At 38.7% G+C, this 15,735-nt stretch overlaps 1 protein-coding gene across 1 annotated transcript in view; it reads right to left on the bottom strand.

Annotated features, from left to right (window-relative positions):
* FGF2 (fibroblast growth factor 2) overlaps positions 1-7,518 on the bottom strand; it is an 88,536-nt gene extending 81,018 nt beyond the window's left edge. The window contains 1 exon segment of the mRNA XM_059417442.1: positions 7,473-7,518. Coding sequence (XP_059273425.1) covers positions 7,473-7,518 — 46 coding nt within the window.
* Between the last annotated feature and the right edge of the window lie 8,217 nt (positions 7,519-15,735).

Genomic DNA, 15,735 nt, shown 5'->3' with positions numbered 1-15,735 from the left:
AACTTGTTTGTACCTTCCTATAAAAGACCCTGCTTCACTCCGGTGGGTGTGCTCGGTTAGCCGGAGCTGCCGACCACCCGCCGGTACCTGCGTGACAATAAACCTCTTGCTGTTTGCATCCAGTGGCAGTGTTGGATTCTTGGGTAAGGGGATCCGCGGGTCTTTCAAGACCAGCTAGAAGAATCCTGAAAGGTAGATAAAATTTTTCCTCTGCCAAATTTCTTTGACCCAAATATCTGAAGCTAAGAAGAATTATGCGGCCAAGCTTTAGTTTACACTGGTGAGTTTCTGGAATACACTGGATACTTGTATTTTTTATTTAAATTACTAAGCCCATTTTCAAACATGCCAGTAATTTTGGTTTTTAAACCCAAATAACATCCCATCTTCATCTGTGTTTCCTAGAATGAGGAAAAGTAATATTTTCCTCTGACTGATTCCATATTACTCTCTTTATTTAGTGGTCACATATATTTTGAATTAAACTCTCATGTCTTTTAAATTCTTCTCTAGTAGTAGGCATTAGTAGGCCAAATATTCATTGCTGCCTGTTTTAAATATCTTGAACAACTTTAATGGTTTCTCTTCCTATTCTTTTCCATCTTGTTCTCTTCATCAGGGTCCAGATTCTGCAAGTCTGGACATGCCTTCCTGAGGACAGCCCTAGGGGAGGTGAAGTGATCTAGGGATTTCCCCTACTGAGCATGAAACTAAAACTTCTAAAAACTCTCATCTTGACTTCTTTCCACATTCATTTTCCATTTGCCTCTCTGACACACTTCCTCATCTTTAACAAACTTCCCATCCTTCAAGTGTCTCCAAGATGAGACATGCATTTTTCTGTGCTTCTCATGGCTGTGGGAGGGTTGTGCCTTCTCTTCTGAAAACCTTGTTGTTTCCAGAGGGTCTATTAATTTGGTTGGAGGCATCCAGTGCCTCAAGGAGGATTAGAATTCTTAAAGCAGGAATGCAAAAACAAAGAAGCAATTACCATTCAGCTTTTGTGATTCAAGAATAGATTGTGAAACCCATAGCTGGGACTATAGTTAAGAAAGGAAAAACAATCAGGGCTTTTTAAGAGAGAAAAGATTTTTTTGTTTGTTTTAGTTCCAAAAGGCTGACTTTGAGTATTAATAAAAAGAATCTCCCAAATTAAGTTTAACAGAAACAATATCTTATATAAAGAGTAGAAGAAGAATCACCCAGGCCACAACCTAGAAAAGCATTGCCCCAGCAGAGAAGAGGAAATGGCTTTCATATGGGTCAGAAAAGGGGCATGTCCTACTTCCTGATGGGGTTGAACCCCTGGAGAGCAACTGAAAAGAATCTACCAAAAAGTTTTCAGAATGGCAGGATTGGGGAGCCTCATGTCCTAAGATGTAGTACTCTGATGGCAATAAGCTTGGTGCAGCCTCATACACCTTGTTCATCCAGCAAGGTACAGAGCACAGTTCGTGCTCTCCAAGCTCTGGGAGGAACGAAAGGATTATGGGAGGGAAAGCTCTCAGGGCTGTAGGCCTATGCTTTAGGGCTCTCAGGGCTAGGATGTAGATGTTCTACACTGGCTACATCTAGGAATCAGTTGAATTCTCAGTTTTATCTCAGTTGATGGCCACTTGAAAACTGAATGTTCTAGCACATCTGTGTAATACAGAGGTGTCAGTAACTGCTGATAAGCGGAGACTACTACATGATAGAGTGGTAGAACAAGTTTGTAGAACATTGGCCTCATGCCTAGACACCTCAGAAGTCCCTTCTAGTAGACACTGTTGGTTTTATCCAATCCCCTTTATTTGACCAGTATACCACCCTTAGCTGTTGTGAATGTTGGCTGATAATAACTCACTTTTTGGAGGCACCCTTCTCCAGAGAAGTGTCCTCATCAGGGAACTACCCAAAACTATCTGGGAGGTTACCTCTACCCTATCCCAACCAGGGAGCCAATGACTGACTAACATGGGTACAAAAACCTGTCTCCCTTGCCTCAGAGGTGTCAACTTTGTGGTGTCATTTACACTCCAGGGCTTGATGGTAAGCTGAGGTTAGATTTCAACAGAAATCTCACTGTTCTTAGCTTCTTCCTGGGGAGTCCTACTTAACCTCACTTACTTAAAACTTTCTTCTGAGAGCATTCCCCCAATCGGTCACTTACAGAAGAATCCCTACTTTAGGTTCTGCTTTGAGAAAATCTAAGACACTCCCTCAAAAAGTTGTCACTTTGGGAGAATTGGGGGGGGGGGGTGAATTCTTGAATGAATGACCAAGTTTAAATTTGAAATAAGTAAGAAACTAACTGAAATGATAACTAGAGCCAACCTGATTATGTTTTGAGATATCAGGTGACTCATGTAGGGGGGGAAAAACTTTTCTTCTACCCTCTTAGGTTTCATAGCTGGGGGGCCTGTGAATTAAATTTACAACAAACAGATTAAAAAAGATAAAACATACAAATTTATTAATTTTTAATTTTACATGCATGGGAACATCACAGAAAGAAATGAATATCTAAAGAAGTGGTAAAATTTGAGCATATATACCATGTTACTAAGGGATGAAGTGGGCCAGACGGGCATTTCTGGGAGAATAAATGACTTCTTAGAAGGGAAGGCAGAAGGCACTTAGGGAAACACAGATGACTTTTTTTTTTTTTTTTTTTTTACAAGATGAAAGGACACTTAGGAGAACAGATGGGAGATATGACAGTTTGTGACAATGTTTGGATATGTTGTCAAATTTTCAGCTTCTCTCTGGGAAGAGATTAGATGTATTTGCTCCTGGGGAAATTTGTGAAAATTGAATTCTTTTGAGAGGTTCTGCTTTTAGGTAGATAATGGGGTTGAGGAACTCTAATGCCTCTAGCTCAAAGTAATTCTATTTGGGGTGGGGAGGCGATGAGCAACCATGTGTTGGGTAGAGGGAGAGGAAGAGAGAGAGAGACTCTTAAGCAGGCTCTACCCTTAGTGAGGAGACTGATGCAGGGCTCGATTCCATAACCTTCAGGTCATTACCTAAGCCAAAATCAAGATTCAAACGCTTAACTGACTGAGCCACCCAGGCACCCTAGCTCGAAGTAATTCTTATGTCAAAAGGTAAAGACTAAGTTTAGTTATAAAAAAATTTTAAATGTTACATTCCTTCACACTAGAGGTCATGCTATGAAGTATTGACTCTCTTACACCTCGAAGACGCTAACTTTTCTTCTTCACCCATCAGAGCTCTTCCTGTCCTTCACAGTCCAGATCAGCTGGCACTTCTTTACAGCATCCATTTTATTGGCATGTTTCCAGTGTCCAACCAAAATACAAAGATCAGGAGAGTTGGCCGATGCATGATTATTGCTAATTGAAACTATTCGTATTACACTGCCTAAAACACGGAGTGTGCCCTGAGCAATACATTTCAATGGTGTGAAAAAGGGAATGGTAACAACAAGATCTGGGGGGTGCAGAGTAAGCTAGGGCCTCAAGTACCGCAGGGGAAGAACAGACAGCTCACTGTCTCCTGGTCACTAGTTTGGCATCATTGGCTTTTAATCCACAGTAGGGCTAGAATCATCAGCTCTCAGTGTCTATTGTGATGAACCAGAATTTTAGGAACTTTGGCAATGGCAATAGTGAGGAATAAAAGGGTAATTGCAATCTCTTCATGAAATCTCTTTAGATACTGATGAACTGACATGGAGTACAAACCAGCTAGTGAGGTATAAGACAGCTTTTCAGATCACTGAGAAACATTTTAGCCCTTTGGGATAGAAATCTTTATCAAATGTGTGATATGCTTTTTGTCTTTTTCAAAGGAAGGATGCCAAACATATTTAGCTTTTTATATAGTTGCTCAAGAGCGCCGTTAATGGGGCAGAGTGAACTCTAGATTGGCCTACAATATGCGCGTTGTCCACACGTTTGGTTCTGTTTGCTCGTATGTTTGTTCATCTGCTTTTGAGCTTTCCTTTCACTCTTCTTCTACTAGTCTGTCAACCAACCCTTTATAACTGTTCTCAGTGTACCCACTTGTAACAAATGCTTTGTTTTAAATCTTCTAAGAATTTGGACAGGAGGTGATCATAACTGTGAAAATCTAGAATAAGGATTGCCATTACAACAAGAGCTACTTGTCATCACTACCCATCAAGCACTAAAATCTTGGATGTGGTCTTCAGAATTATTCACCAAAGATGCTCTAAGTAGCTCCAATTAATTGATTAGAATTAGCATGGGAGTGGAAACCTACTTGCCATGGGATGGTGGTAGAAGTCCAGTCCTGCAAGAAATAAACAGCACCTCAAACTTGGGTGATTTGATGAGAGTATAATATTCTATTTACAGAAGTCTGAGTAGGGTTTAAGGAAGCAGCAATGGCTATATCCCAGAGTTACTAACAGTGGGAATGAATACAAATTCGAGTTCTGAAGGAGAGGGGGGAGTTAGTTTCTAGAACCTAGATCTAACTGCTGCCAGGAGTTATGGTCTGGGTGGAAGGCTACAGCTAACTTACAAAGACCCTTCTGGGAGAGAGATGTGAGAATAAGTCCTTGACCTTCCTCATTCTCCCCATACACTCCAGTGTCCTTTCGGTTCTTCCCAATGGCTAAACCCAAGGAGGAGGCAAGATAAATTCCTTTGATGCAGTCCATACCAATCTGCCTCCCAGGGCACATAGCAGGAGGGAGAAGGTATGCATGGGGCACCAGATAACTTCTGGCATAGAGAGGAAATGTACTTTCTAGGATACTGAGAACAAGAAGTAGGGCTGTTATCTGGGGCTCCTGGGCACTGATTGTACACTGATGTGTCCTGTTGATGCTAAGTTTGATGAAATAACCAGGAAAACCTGGTATTTATGAGTCTTTCATTGAATGTAATGACATATGGTGTTAGTGTAAGTTCTAGCATGGTAATTGAGCACCAGTATGAAAGGACAAGATTGTAGGGGATCCTGGGTGGCTTGGTCTTAAGCCTCTGCCTTCAGCTCAGGTCATGACCCTGGGGTCCTGGGATCCAGCCCTGCATTGGGCTCCCTGCTCAGAGAGGAGTCTGACTCTCCCTCTCCCTCTGTCCCTTCCCCCAACTTGTGCTCTACCCCTCCCAAATAAATAAAATCTTAAGAAAAAAAAAAATAATTATAGCCAGAATGATGCTTCTAGGTGGAAAAACCCTACCTTGCAGGGACAGTGTCAGCATCATCCCCTTGCTCTTATCCCACCTCTCTTATCCTAGGGATTCTGGACTCAAAGAAACCTATGTCAAAATATACTACATCTGTTTCTGCTCTCTGGCAATGTTTAGCTCATTAAATGGGAATTTAATTTATATGACCTTTTATTAAGTGTATATGTGGGTGTAGTTTCCTGTTGTCAGACTAGAGCTCCGGAGAAACATTTCTTCACCTCCGATCTAGAGTAAGTTTAATTCTATTTTGTAAAAGAATCCATTTTCTTTTATGTAAAATCTAAGAAATTAATTGAATAGCTATAATGACCTTGACTTTGGCTGTTCAGACTATTTATTTTTTTAATATTTTATTTATTTATTTGATAGACAGAGATCATAGATAGGCAGAGAGGCAGGCAGAGAGAGAAGGGGGAAGCAGGCTCCCTGCTGAGCAGAGAGCCTGACGTGGGGCTTGATCCCAGGACCCTGAGATCATGACCCGAGTGAAGGCAGAGGCTTAACCCACTGAGCCACCCAGGGACCCCCAGACTATTTTTGTTCTTAGTTCTTCATCGTATTCCAGACAGTACACGTTGCTGGAGAGCCAGGTTCCAGATAAGCCCTCCTTCTCAGAGCTCTCTACGTGTGTTTCCCCCTTTTCTGTTGGTTCTCTCCCCTGGTCTTAAGGCAGACTTTAGGCTCCCTTATTATAAAATGTTTTTCCCCATTCCATTTCTTTCCTTTTCTTCACCCCTGATCCTTTCAAAGACTCATCTACACCTGCAAGCCACTCCCTGACCCTCTTCCCTATTAATTGGACTATTCCTTCCCACACTTGGCTGAAAAATAGGTATCAGTGATCAGATTTTTTTGGCCCTCCTTGAGTATAGGGTAATACACACCACCTTGTAGTTTTCTTGTCTTTGGATTTCCTCTCTCATCCTTTTCCTTTTCTCCCGGCCGCTACTTCTCTGCTTCCCTTATTACTGCCTGTTCCTTTTCCTGTTCTCCAAATACAGTATTTCTCAGGTTCCTTTCCTCAGATCCTCCACCAAGCATTCACACTCTTTCTTGCATTTTTAGTTCCCTTTCCGTACTTTTTCCTCAAAAAACATCCACTCCCTTTGCTTCAGTTATCATTGCTCTGAGTGTGAGTCCTGGCTTTCTAAACTTAGCCTATCTCTGGACACACAGCCCTCTCATCCCCACTAACCTGCTAGATATATCCACCTCCATAAGCATCCAGCACAAACTAAACTAGTCCAAGGCACACTCATTATGCCTCCTTGCAGATGATTACTTCTTGACAATTTACTCTTCAGCACCCTGGCCCAACACATCAGATTTTTCTTTGTTTAATGGCTCTCTAGAAGCTTGTTTGTCTGCCTCCCCTGCTTCTTCAAGTACTGTCCCATCCTAGCTTCACAGCCATGGTCTTCTAGGATTCTACTTTCTCTGGCCTCAGTGGATTGGTTGCAGGGTAGATCCACAGTGTGCTTCCAATGAGCAATAGCACACAATGGTAAATGCTCAACTCTAGTGTCAAATGTCAGAGTTTCCATCACGGGGATACTGTCCTCTAGCTAGGTTGCATGGGTTTTTCTAATTATAAAGTCAGTATGGTAAGAGTACCTACTTCATAGAACTTTTATGAATATTAAATGAGATAATACATGCAAATTGCTTAGCACAGTGCCTGGTATACAGTAAGCATCTAAAAATGTTACAGTTATATCCTGGGATGTTTGGATTCGAAAAGGCAGCAATGTCTGTCAGTTCCTCTCAGTGTCGTCTCAGACATAAACCTCCGGGGATATTAGTGCCACATTTGCCATGTGGAAAAAGCTCTTCTGGAATAGGAAAGATTGGTGTTAGCCTGCAGGGTAGACAGGAAATGAGAGACATGGTGGCATTTGGCCCCTTGCCTCTACTTGGCTCTCAGTGCTCCCAGGGCTGGATTTTGTGAACTCTTCAATTTAACCTTTACTTTCAATTTAACCTTAAACTTTCAATTTAACCTTCTGTTACCTGACTGTTACAAGAGTAACTAACACCTTTAGCTCCCAAGTTGTTCTGATTACCATGTCCTAAAGATTCTGCTTCTGAAGTATCTCTGGCTTTGTGTCTTCTCTTTCATTCCCACTGCCTCCTTTGTTTTTCTGGGCAATGCAAGTACCTGCTTATTAATCTCTGTAGCTACAGTCTAACCTAGAGTCTTGTTTAAAAATAATTTTTTTGAACTGCTACTTAAGCATGCCATGTTCTTCCTTCAGAACCTCCACGGAATCCGCACTGTGTTCTAATTAAAGGACCATTTTCTACCAGTGGTTTCACTTCCGTTCTCAGGCTTCTCCCCACCCGCCGCCATGCCAGCGACTGTCCACTTTACACACTGCAGTGAGACAGAATGACTGGTTCCTAATTCCTCTATATGGGGCTGTCTCTGTGTCCGTACTCATGCTGCTGGTTTTACATCTCAGCTTTTCTGCCATCATTTCTGTCATCATTTCTGTAAAAATCTCACCATCCTGCAAAGCCCATACATACTTTTACTTCAAGTAAGACTTCTGGTTTCTGCAAGCAAAATGAACTCCTTGATTTCCTATACCATCGAGTTCTCATGATGGTGCTTATTTGACTCCATTTTCTATTATAAGTGTATGTGTGCTTAATTCATTTCTTCCACTGGACAGTAAGTTCTCAAAGGACCAGTGTCTTACTTAACTTGATAGCACCCAAAGTGACTACTACTACACAGAGGGCTTTCAAAATACATTTGTTGGAGATAAATGAATTGAGAGAAAAAACATTCTTGTGCTGTCTCCCCAGCACAAACACTAAAACTGGAACATTAGGTTGTAGCTACACTTGTGGTGAGCTCAGCACTGAATATGTGTGTGGGAGCGCGCGTGCGGGTGTGTGTGTTTGTGTGTGTGTGTGTGTAAAGAAGGAAATAGAGAGAGGAAAAGAGACATATTTAAAGAACTGAATTAATTTCCACACCACAAATGAATTCAAGATGCATTTCATTTAGCCAGTGATGCCAATTTTGCCTTGTATTGCTATTTTTGTCACTATGATGAACTGATTTAGTACATTTTTATTTTTGTTCATATTCTATTTAATTTTCCTCCAAGTTTCTGTGTTAGACTTTTATGAAGTGTTATAATATTATAATTCAATTCAAATATTATAATTTCAATTATTTAAAAAAATAATCCAAAACGTACTTTTTATCTTATTACATATAACAATGTAAGTAAAGAAAGGCAAATTGTGTTTTAGTCAAAATCAATAAAAAGCTTCAAACCAAATGTTTCCTATTAGATTAAATGATAGCATACTTAATTTAATGCAGCAAGTAATAACTAGAAATGCAAGGGCTTTAATGTAATATATGCAATACTTATTTTTTTTTAAATCCTTTCATTTCTCCTCTGTAACATATTTCAGAATAAACTAATCTTTTAAATGAGAACTTAAAAATGTAAGAAAGCATTCTTTATTCTGGAGAAATTTTTAATATTATTAAAAATAATTACCCACAGTTTGCCTGGGTGGCTCAGGTGGTTAAATGTCCTACTCTTGGTTTGGCTCCGGTCATGATCTGAGTCGTGAGATAGAGCCCCGCATCAGGCTCCACACTGAGGTGAAGCCAGCTTGAGTCTCTCTTTCTTCCTCTCCTCTGTCCCTCCCCTCCTGCGCATGTACTCTCTCAAGAAAAAAAAAAAATTGCCCACAAAAATAAAATATTTTGCTTAAAATATATAGGTAATATGAATTTTTCATCTTTATTCAAACATTAATGGTGATTTTCAAGAGGAAAAACTTTTGCCTAACAGAAGTATTAAGGAGATCAGCATGAGTTACTACCAAAAATTTTGACTATCAAAATATACAACATTTATCTGTGAAGATGTGTGCATATATTATTTTGTTGAAGCTTGTCATTTGAAAGTTTTTACCACATTTCTCCTTAAGTACCTCCCTCTTTAATGCCCGTCCAAGACAGAGGGTCAAGTAAAAAGCAAGAAATTGGAAAGTAAGTAGAATCATTTGGAAGATGGGCTCTATGATTACCACAATTTCAATTTTAGTTATACTCATTCCAGATGGATTAGAGAACCAGCAAGCAATAAAAAAAAAAAAAAAAAAAAAAAAGTAGTTTAAAAGAATCTGAGCCATTAAATAATGTCTATACTTGAGGGAACAAAACTTTACTCCTGCTCTCTTAGGGTCTCCAGCTGGGCCTGAGAAGATAGTTGAAATGAAACAGATTAAGAGGAAAAAGGATACAAATTTTATTTTTTATGTACATAGGAGACTTCACAAGAAAATGACGACCCAAGGAAGTGGCTAGACCTAACTGTTATATACTAGGTTGAACAAAAATAGACAATTGTGGAAAAGTAACTAAAACCTATGGAGAGGCTAAAGGAAGATTAGAGCTTTTCTTAAACAAGGGTCATTTGTACAGTTTTCTCTTAGCCTCCACTTCCTATCTCTGGTGATAAGAATGTTCCTTTCCTCCTGGTCCTGGGAGGGCACCTTTCATAGGGGAGTATTATCTCCTGCTCTCAGAAAAGAATGGGGGAAATCAGAGTGCTCTTCTTGCATGTGCTGCATTTCAAGTGCCTTTAGCTGGAAATAATCCTATGCCCAAGTAGCATATTTTGGCAAGGCATATTCTAGCATTCCTCAACTCAACGTGGATTCTAAGGTAAGCTCATTCTGATGGATTTTTAAAGATGAAGAGAGCAAGATGACCAAGCTGTAGGGAAAAAGGACCTTCAGAAGAAGGGATATGGTAAAGAACATAAAACATTTTTCAAAAGATTTTATTTATTTATTTGAAAGACAGAGAGACTGAGAGAGAGAGAGAGATTGAGAGAACACAAGCAGGGCAGAGGGAAAGGGAGAAGCAGACTCCCTGCTGAGCAGAGCCCAGTACTGGGCTCAATCCCAGGACCCTGTGGTCATGACCTGAGCTGAAGCCAGACACTTAACTGACAGAGACACCCAGGTGCCCCTGTAGAACATTCTTTTATTGGCATTGGTTCTTCCATGCTTTATGTTATCCAGATGAGCAAAAACTGAATGAAGACAAACTAAGGGCTAGTAACTAACAGTGAAGCAGGTCTGTTTTCTGCATATGTCTCTGTTCTGGTTAGTATACTCTGACCTGGGAGCTCCTCATAATTATCCATCCTAGAGACAGGAATTGTACTAACTCCCAAATTCTATTTTTTCTTTGTAATGCACTGATTTCTAAAGAATGAGTTTACTTCTTTCTCTCTTATTTTTACTTAGGCTAATTATATAAAATTAGATTATGACATAATAAAAAACACTAATCATTAGGGGAAGCAGCATGGAAGCAAGCTAGAGTCCCCACCTCTTATGAAATTCCTTTTCTTTTTATTTTTATTTTTTTTTTGGTAAGCTAGAAAAAAAATTAATAAGCAGGGCCTCCTGAATGGCTCAGTTGGTTAAAATAAATGTTTGCCTTCAGCTCAGGTCATGATTCCAAGGTCCTGGGATCAAGTCCCATGTTAGGCTCCCTGCTTCTTTCTCTTCTGCTGCTTGTTCTTTCTGTCTCTCTGTCTCTCTGTCTCTCTCTGTCAAAAAATAAATAAATAAAATCTTTAAAAATTAATAAGCATGTAGATAACTGGAAGTGGGCTACATTTTAGGTTTTAGTTTTTCCTTTTTGCATGTTTAATACACAAAATATATGCTCATTATAGTACTGGTCTGAGCAGAACTCCCTAGGAAAGGGACCTGGGCCAAGCACAGACCATACTCCCTGTATCTGTAGGCACCTGACAATTTTTTCTTGTTTTCTATGTCTTCTTTTGCACACATTTGGTTTCCCAAAGGAGATCATTGTTTATAAAGACCAGGAAAAGAAATAACTTATTATAACCATTGATTTCTTTACCCTAAATACCTTTGGAACAATTTGAATTACCCTAAAGTATAAGATGAGATTTATGAGGGATGCATACCATGACGTGAAATTTTACTTCCATGAAAATTTTAATCAGAATGAAAACAGCTGGTTAATCACTAAACACTGAGAAGAAAAACTAATATTTAGAAAATGAACTCTTCACTGACCCAAACAAATGGAAAGACATTCCATGCTCACAGACTGGAAGAAAAAATACTGTTAAAATATTAACAAATATTATTGAAATATACTACCCAAAGCAATCTACGGATTCAATGCAATCCCTATCAAAATAACAATAGCATTTTTCACAGAGCTAAAATAATCCTAAAATTTGTGTAGAACCACAAAAGACCCCAAATAGCCAAAGCAGTTTTGAAAAAGAAAAAAAAAAAACTGGAAATATCAGAATTCCAGACTTTAAGTCGTATTACAAAGCTATAGTATTTGGGTGTCTGGATGGCTCAGTTGGTCAAGTGTCTACCTTTGGCTCAGATCATGATCTCAGGGTCCTGGTATAGATCCCCACATTGGGCTCCCTGATCAGCAAGGAGCCTGCTTCTCTTTTGCCCTTTGCCTGCCACTCCTCCTGCTTGTGTTCTCTCTCTTTCTGTCAAATAAGTAAAAAAACAAACCCAAAAAACCAAAGCTATAGTATTCAAAACAGTGTGGTACTAGCACAAAAATAGACACACAGATCAATGGAACAGAATAGAAACCCAGAAATGAACCCACAGTTATATGGTCAATTAATCTTCAACAAAGCAGAAAAGAATATCCAATGGGAAAAAGACAGTCTCTTCAATAAATGATGTTGGGAAACTGGAGAGCTATGTGCAAAAGAATGAAACTGGACCATTTTCTTAAACCATGCACAAAAATAATCTCAAAAGGGATTAAGGACCTTAATGTGAGACCTGAAACCCTAAAGATCCTGGAAGAGAGCACAGGCAGTAATTTCTCTCACATCAACCATAGCAACTAACTAACTAACTTACTTTCCTTCTGTCTTTCTTTTTCTTTCCTTTTCTCTCTCTCTCTCTCTCTTTCTTTCAAGATTTTGTTTATTTATTTGACAGAACAAGCAAGCAAGCAAGCACAAGCACTGGAAGAGAGAAGAGGAATAGCTTCCCAGCTGAGCAGGAGCCTGATGTGGGGCTCAATCCCAGCACCTTGTGATCATAACCTGAACCCAAGGCAGACATTTAACCAAGTGAGCTGCTCAGGTACCCTGCAACTTCTTTCTTGATATGTCTCCTGAGGCAAGGGACACAAACATAAAAATAAACTATTGGGACAATATCAAAAAATAGCTTTTATATAGCAAGTGATTCATCAACAAAACTAAAAGACAACCTACTTAATAGGAGATATTTGCAAATGATATATCTGATAAAGGGTTAGTATCCAAAATATATAAAGAACGTATACAAATCAACACCAAAAAAATCCACAAATAACCCAATTAAAAATGGGCAGAAGACATGAAGAGACATTTCTCCAAAGGAGACATACAGATGGCAAACAGACACATGAAAAGATGCTCAATCAACATCACTCATCATCAGGGAAATGCAAATGAAAACTACAATGAGATATCACCTTACACCTGTCAAAATGGTTAAAATCAAGAAGACAAGAAACAAAAAGTTGTTAGCAAGGATGTGGAGAAAAAGGAACCCTCTTGCACTGTTGGTGGGAAAAAATTAAAAATGGAACTGACCTATGATCTAGTAATTGCATTTCTGGTATTTACCCAAAGAATACAAAAACACTAATTCGAAGGGATATATGCAGTATGTTTAGTGCAGCATTATTTACAATAGCCAAATGATGGAAGCTGCCCAAGTGTTCCCCGATAATGAATGGATAAAGAAGATGTAGTGTGTGTGTGTGTGTGTGTGTGTGTGTGTGTGTGTGTGTGATTTCACTTATATTCACTTATATGTGGGACTTTAAGGAACAAAGCAAATGAACAAAGAAAAAAAGAGACTTTTTTTTTGAGGCTATTAGCTATAGAAAACAAACTGATGGTTACCAGAGGGGAGGTGGGTGAGAGATTGAGTGAAATAGGTGAAGGGGATCAAGAGTACATTTAGGATCACTGAGTACTCTATGGAATTGTTGAATTGCTATACTGTAAACCTGAAACTAATATAACATTGTACCTAAGCCTCACTAGAACTGAAATAAATTTAAAAACTAAAATTAAAAAGAGAAAATGAGATCTGTACATCACCTTTTCTGATCTTTTTAAGTATACCTGCCTCGACTGGAAGTAAAAATTTGCAGCGGAGTACTTTTGTTAATTTCACAGAAAGGCAAAGACAAAGGTTTAAACATTTCCAACCTAACTGAATAACATTATAATTCCAGTATAAGAGTTTTGATTTTTGATTATTCAGGAAGTAATGATGGGATAAAAGAGAAAACTAAAAACAAAGGGAGAATATAGATATCACAGAGTGATTTGGTGCGCTGTTTATATTTGTAGGATTGCTTTTATATTTTAAAGCCCTTTCATATATATTGTCTTTCTGATATTTACAACAATCCTATCACTAGAAAGAGTTTTAGACACGAAGCCCAGAAGAATAACCCGTTTATCCTTGTACTTGAGCAGCAGGAAACAAAATGAGCTGGAAAACCATATATTTAACAAGATGCTCATTTTGAGGTTAGCAAGAAAAATTGATGACTGTTGTTGGTGACTTTCTTGCATATTTATTTTCAAAAAATGGTAGGAAAAAAGAACAGAGAATTGAAGTTGAAGAGATACTGAATAGTCTTGATAGACAATTTGACAGCATAATATCTTGTCAATTAAGAAATTCAGAATCCCTCCAGTCAGAACGGCTAAGATTAACAACTCAGAAAACAACAGATGTTGTTGAGGATGCAGAGAAAGGGGAACCCTCTTACACTGCTAGTGGGAATGCAAACTGGTGCAGCCACTCTGGAAAACAGTTTGGAGGTCCCTCAAAAAATTAAAAATAGAGCTACCCTATGACCCAGCAAGTGTACTACTAGGTATTTATCCAAAGGATACAAACATAGTGATTCAAAGGGGCCCTTGCACCTCAATGTTTATAGCAGCAGTGTCCACAATAGCCAAACTATGGAAAGAGCCCAGGTGTGTATCAACAGATGAATGGATAAAGAAGATGAGATAAATATATAATAGAATACTACTCACTACAATAGACTACTACAACTTCAAAAAGAACAACATCTTGTCATTTGCAATAATATGGATGGAACTAGGGGATAGTATGCTAAGTGAAATAAGTCAGAAAAAGAAAAACACCATATGATTTCACTCATATGTGGAATTCAAGAAACAAAACTGATGAACATAGGGGAAGGGAAGGAAAAATAAAATAAGATGGAAACAGGGAAGGAGGCAAACCATAAGAGACTCGACTATAGGAAACTGAGGGTTGCTGGAGAGGAGGTGATGGTGGGAAGGGTAACTGGTGATGGGAATTAAGGAGGGCACTGGATGGAATGAGCACTGGGTGTTCTATGCAACTGATGAATCTCTAAATTCTATCTCTAAAGCTAGCAAGAGACTATATGTTAACTAAACTGAATTTAAATAAAAAATAAAAAAGAAGAAATTCAGCATGCCTGTATTATATTTTGGGTGAAATATTTTTAATGAAGTGCTAAACACTGCCACTTGTTTCCCAGTAGACACCACATTTAGATCTGTCTGTCATCAGGTCAGATTTCTTCTCTTGTGTGCATGAATGCACCAGAACGTTTTACTCTGAGTCAGACATTAGAGCAAGCCATCCGGCACATTTGTATAGAAACTTGTGGTGGATACATTGTTTAGATGTATTCTATTTTTCTCTATTATTTACTTAATTAAAGTCTTAAAGTATTTTGCAAATCTATAAACAGGAAATCCTATGTGTAATGCCTTCTTCTAGCCTGTGTCTTCTTGTAATAGTATACTTCAAAAGTAATTCCTGTTAATCAGATGGCTAAATAAGAACCAGATTCCAGAATTGGAAAAAAATGAAACACAAGATTAACTCATTGGGTTGAAATACTAAGGAAACTAGACCAAGTAGATACTAATTTCCTGTCCATGGCCTTTTGTAAATTTCTGATCTTTAGGCAATACACAGAGGCAACATGAATGTAAAGAACCTACTGGAAAAAGTTAAAAAGAAAAACCTTTCTCTTTTATACCTACATTATATAGAAGACCCATAACATTACTTGCACTAAATTACAAGCAGTGGAATCTTCCATTTTTCCAACATGTCTAGCCATGTTTGGTGATTGGATTTGTTCCAAACCAAGCTCCCTGTGGGCTCCTGATAATCTAATGGTGGGAGACGGTGGGTGGAGATTGTCGATAAAACTGTAGGCACACTTTTAAGTTATAGCTGGGATCCCCATTCCACACAGATACGTACAAGCTCTTATTATACCTACATTTATTACAACTACATCTTGTCATATCTGTATTCTTAGTGTATGCTCACATATAGGAGCTATTGTATCTAACTGAACAAGCTGAATTTGTTAATTCTCCTACCATTTTTTTTTAAAGATTTTATTTATTTATTTGAGAGAGAATGAGTGAGGGAGAGCATGAGAGAGGAGAAGGTCAGA

This window comes from Mustela nigripes, chromosome 1 (genome assembly GCF_022355385.1).
Source record: "Mustela nigripes isolate SB6536 chromosome 1, MUSNIG.SB6536, whole genome shotgun sequence".
Lineage (NCBI taxonomy): Eukaryota > Metazoa > Chordata > Mammalia > Carnivora > Mustelidae > Mustela > Mustela nigripes.
The sequence above is the reverse complement of the archived record's forward strand: the minus strand, read 5'-3'. Positions and strand labels throughout refer to the sequence as shown.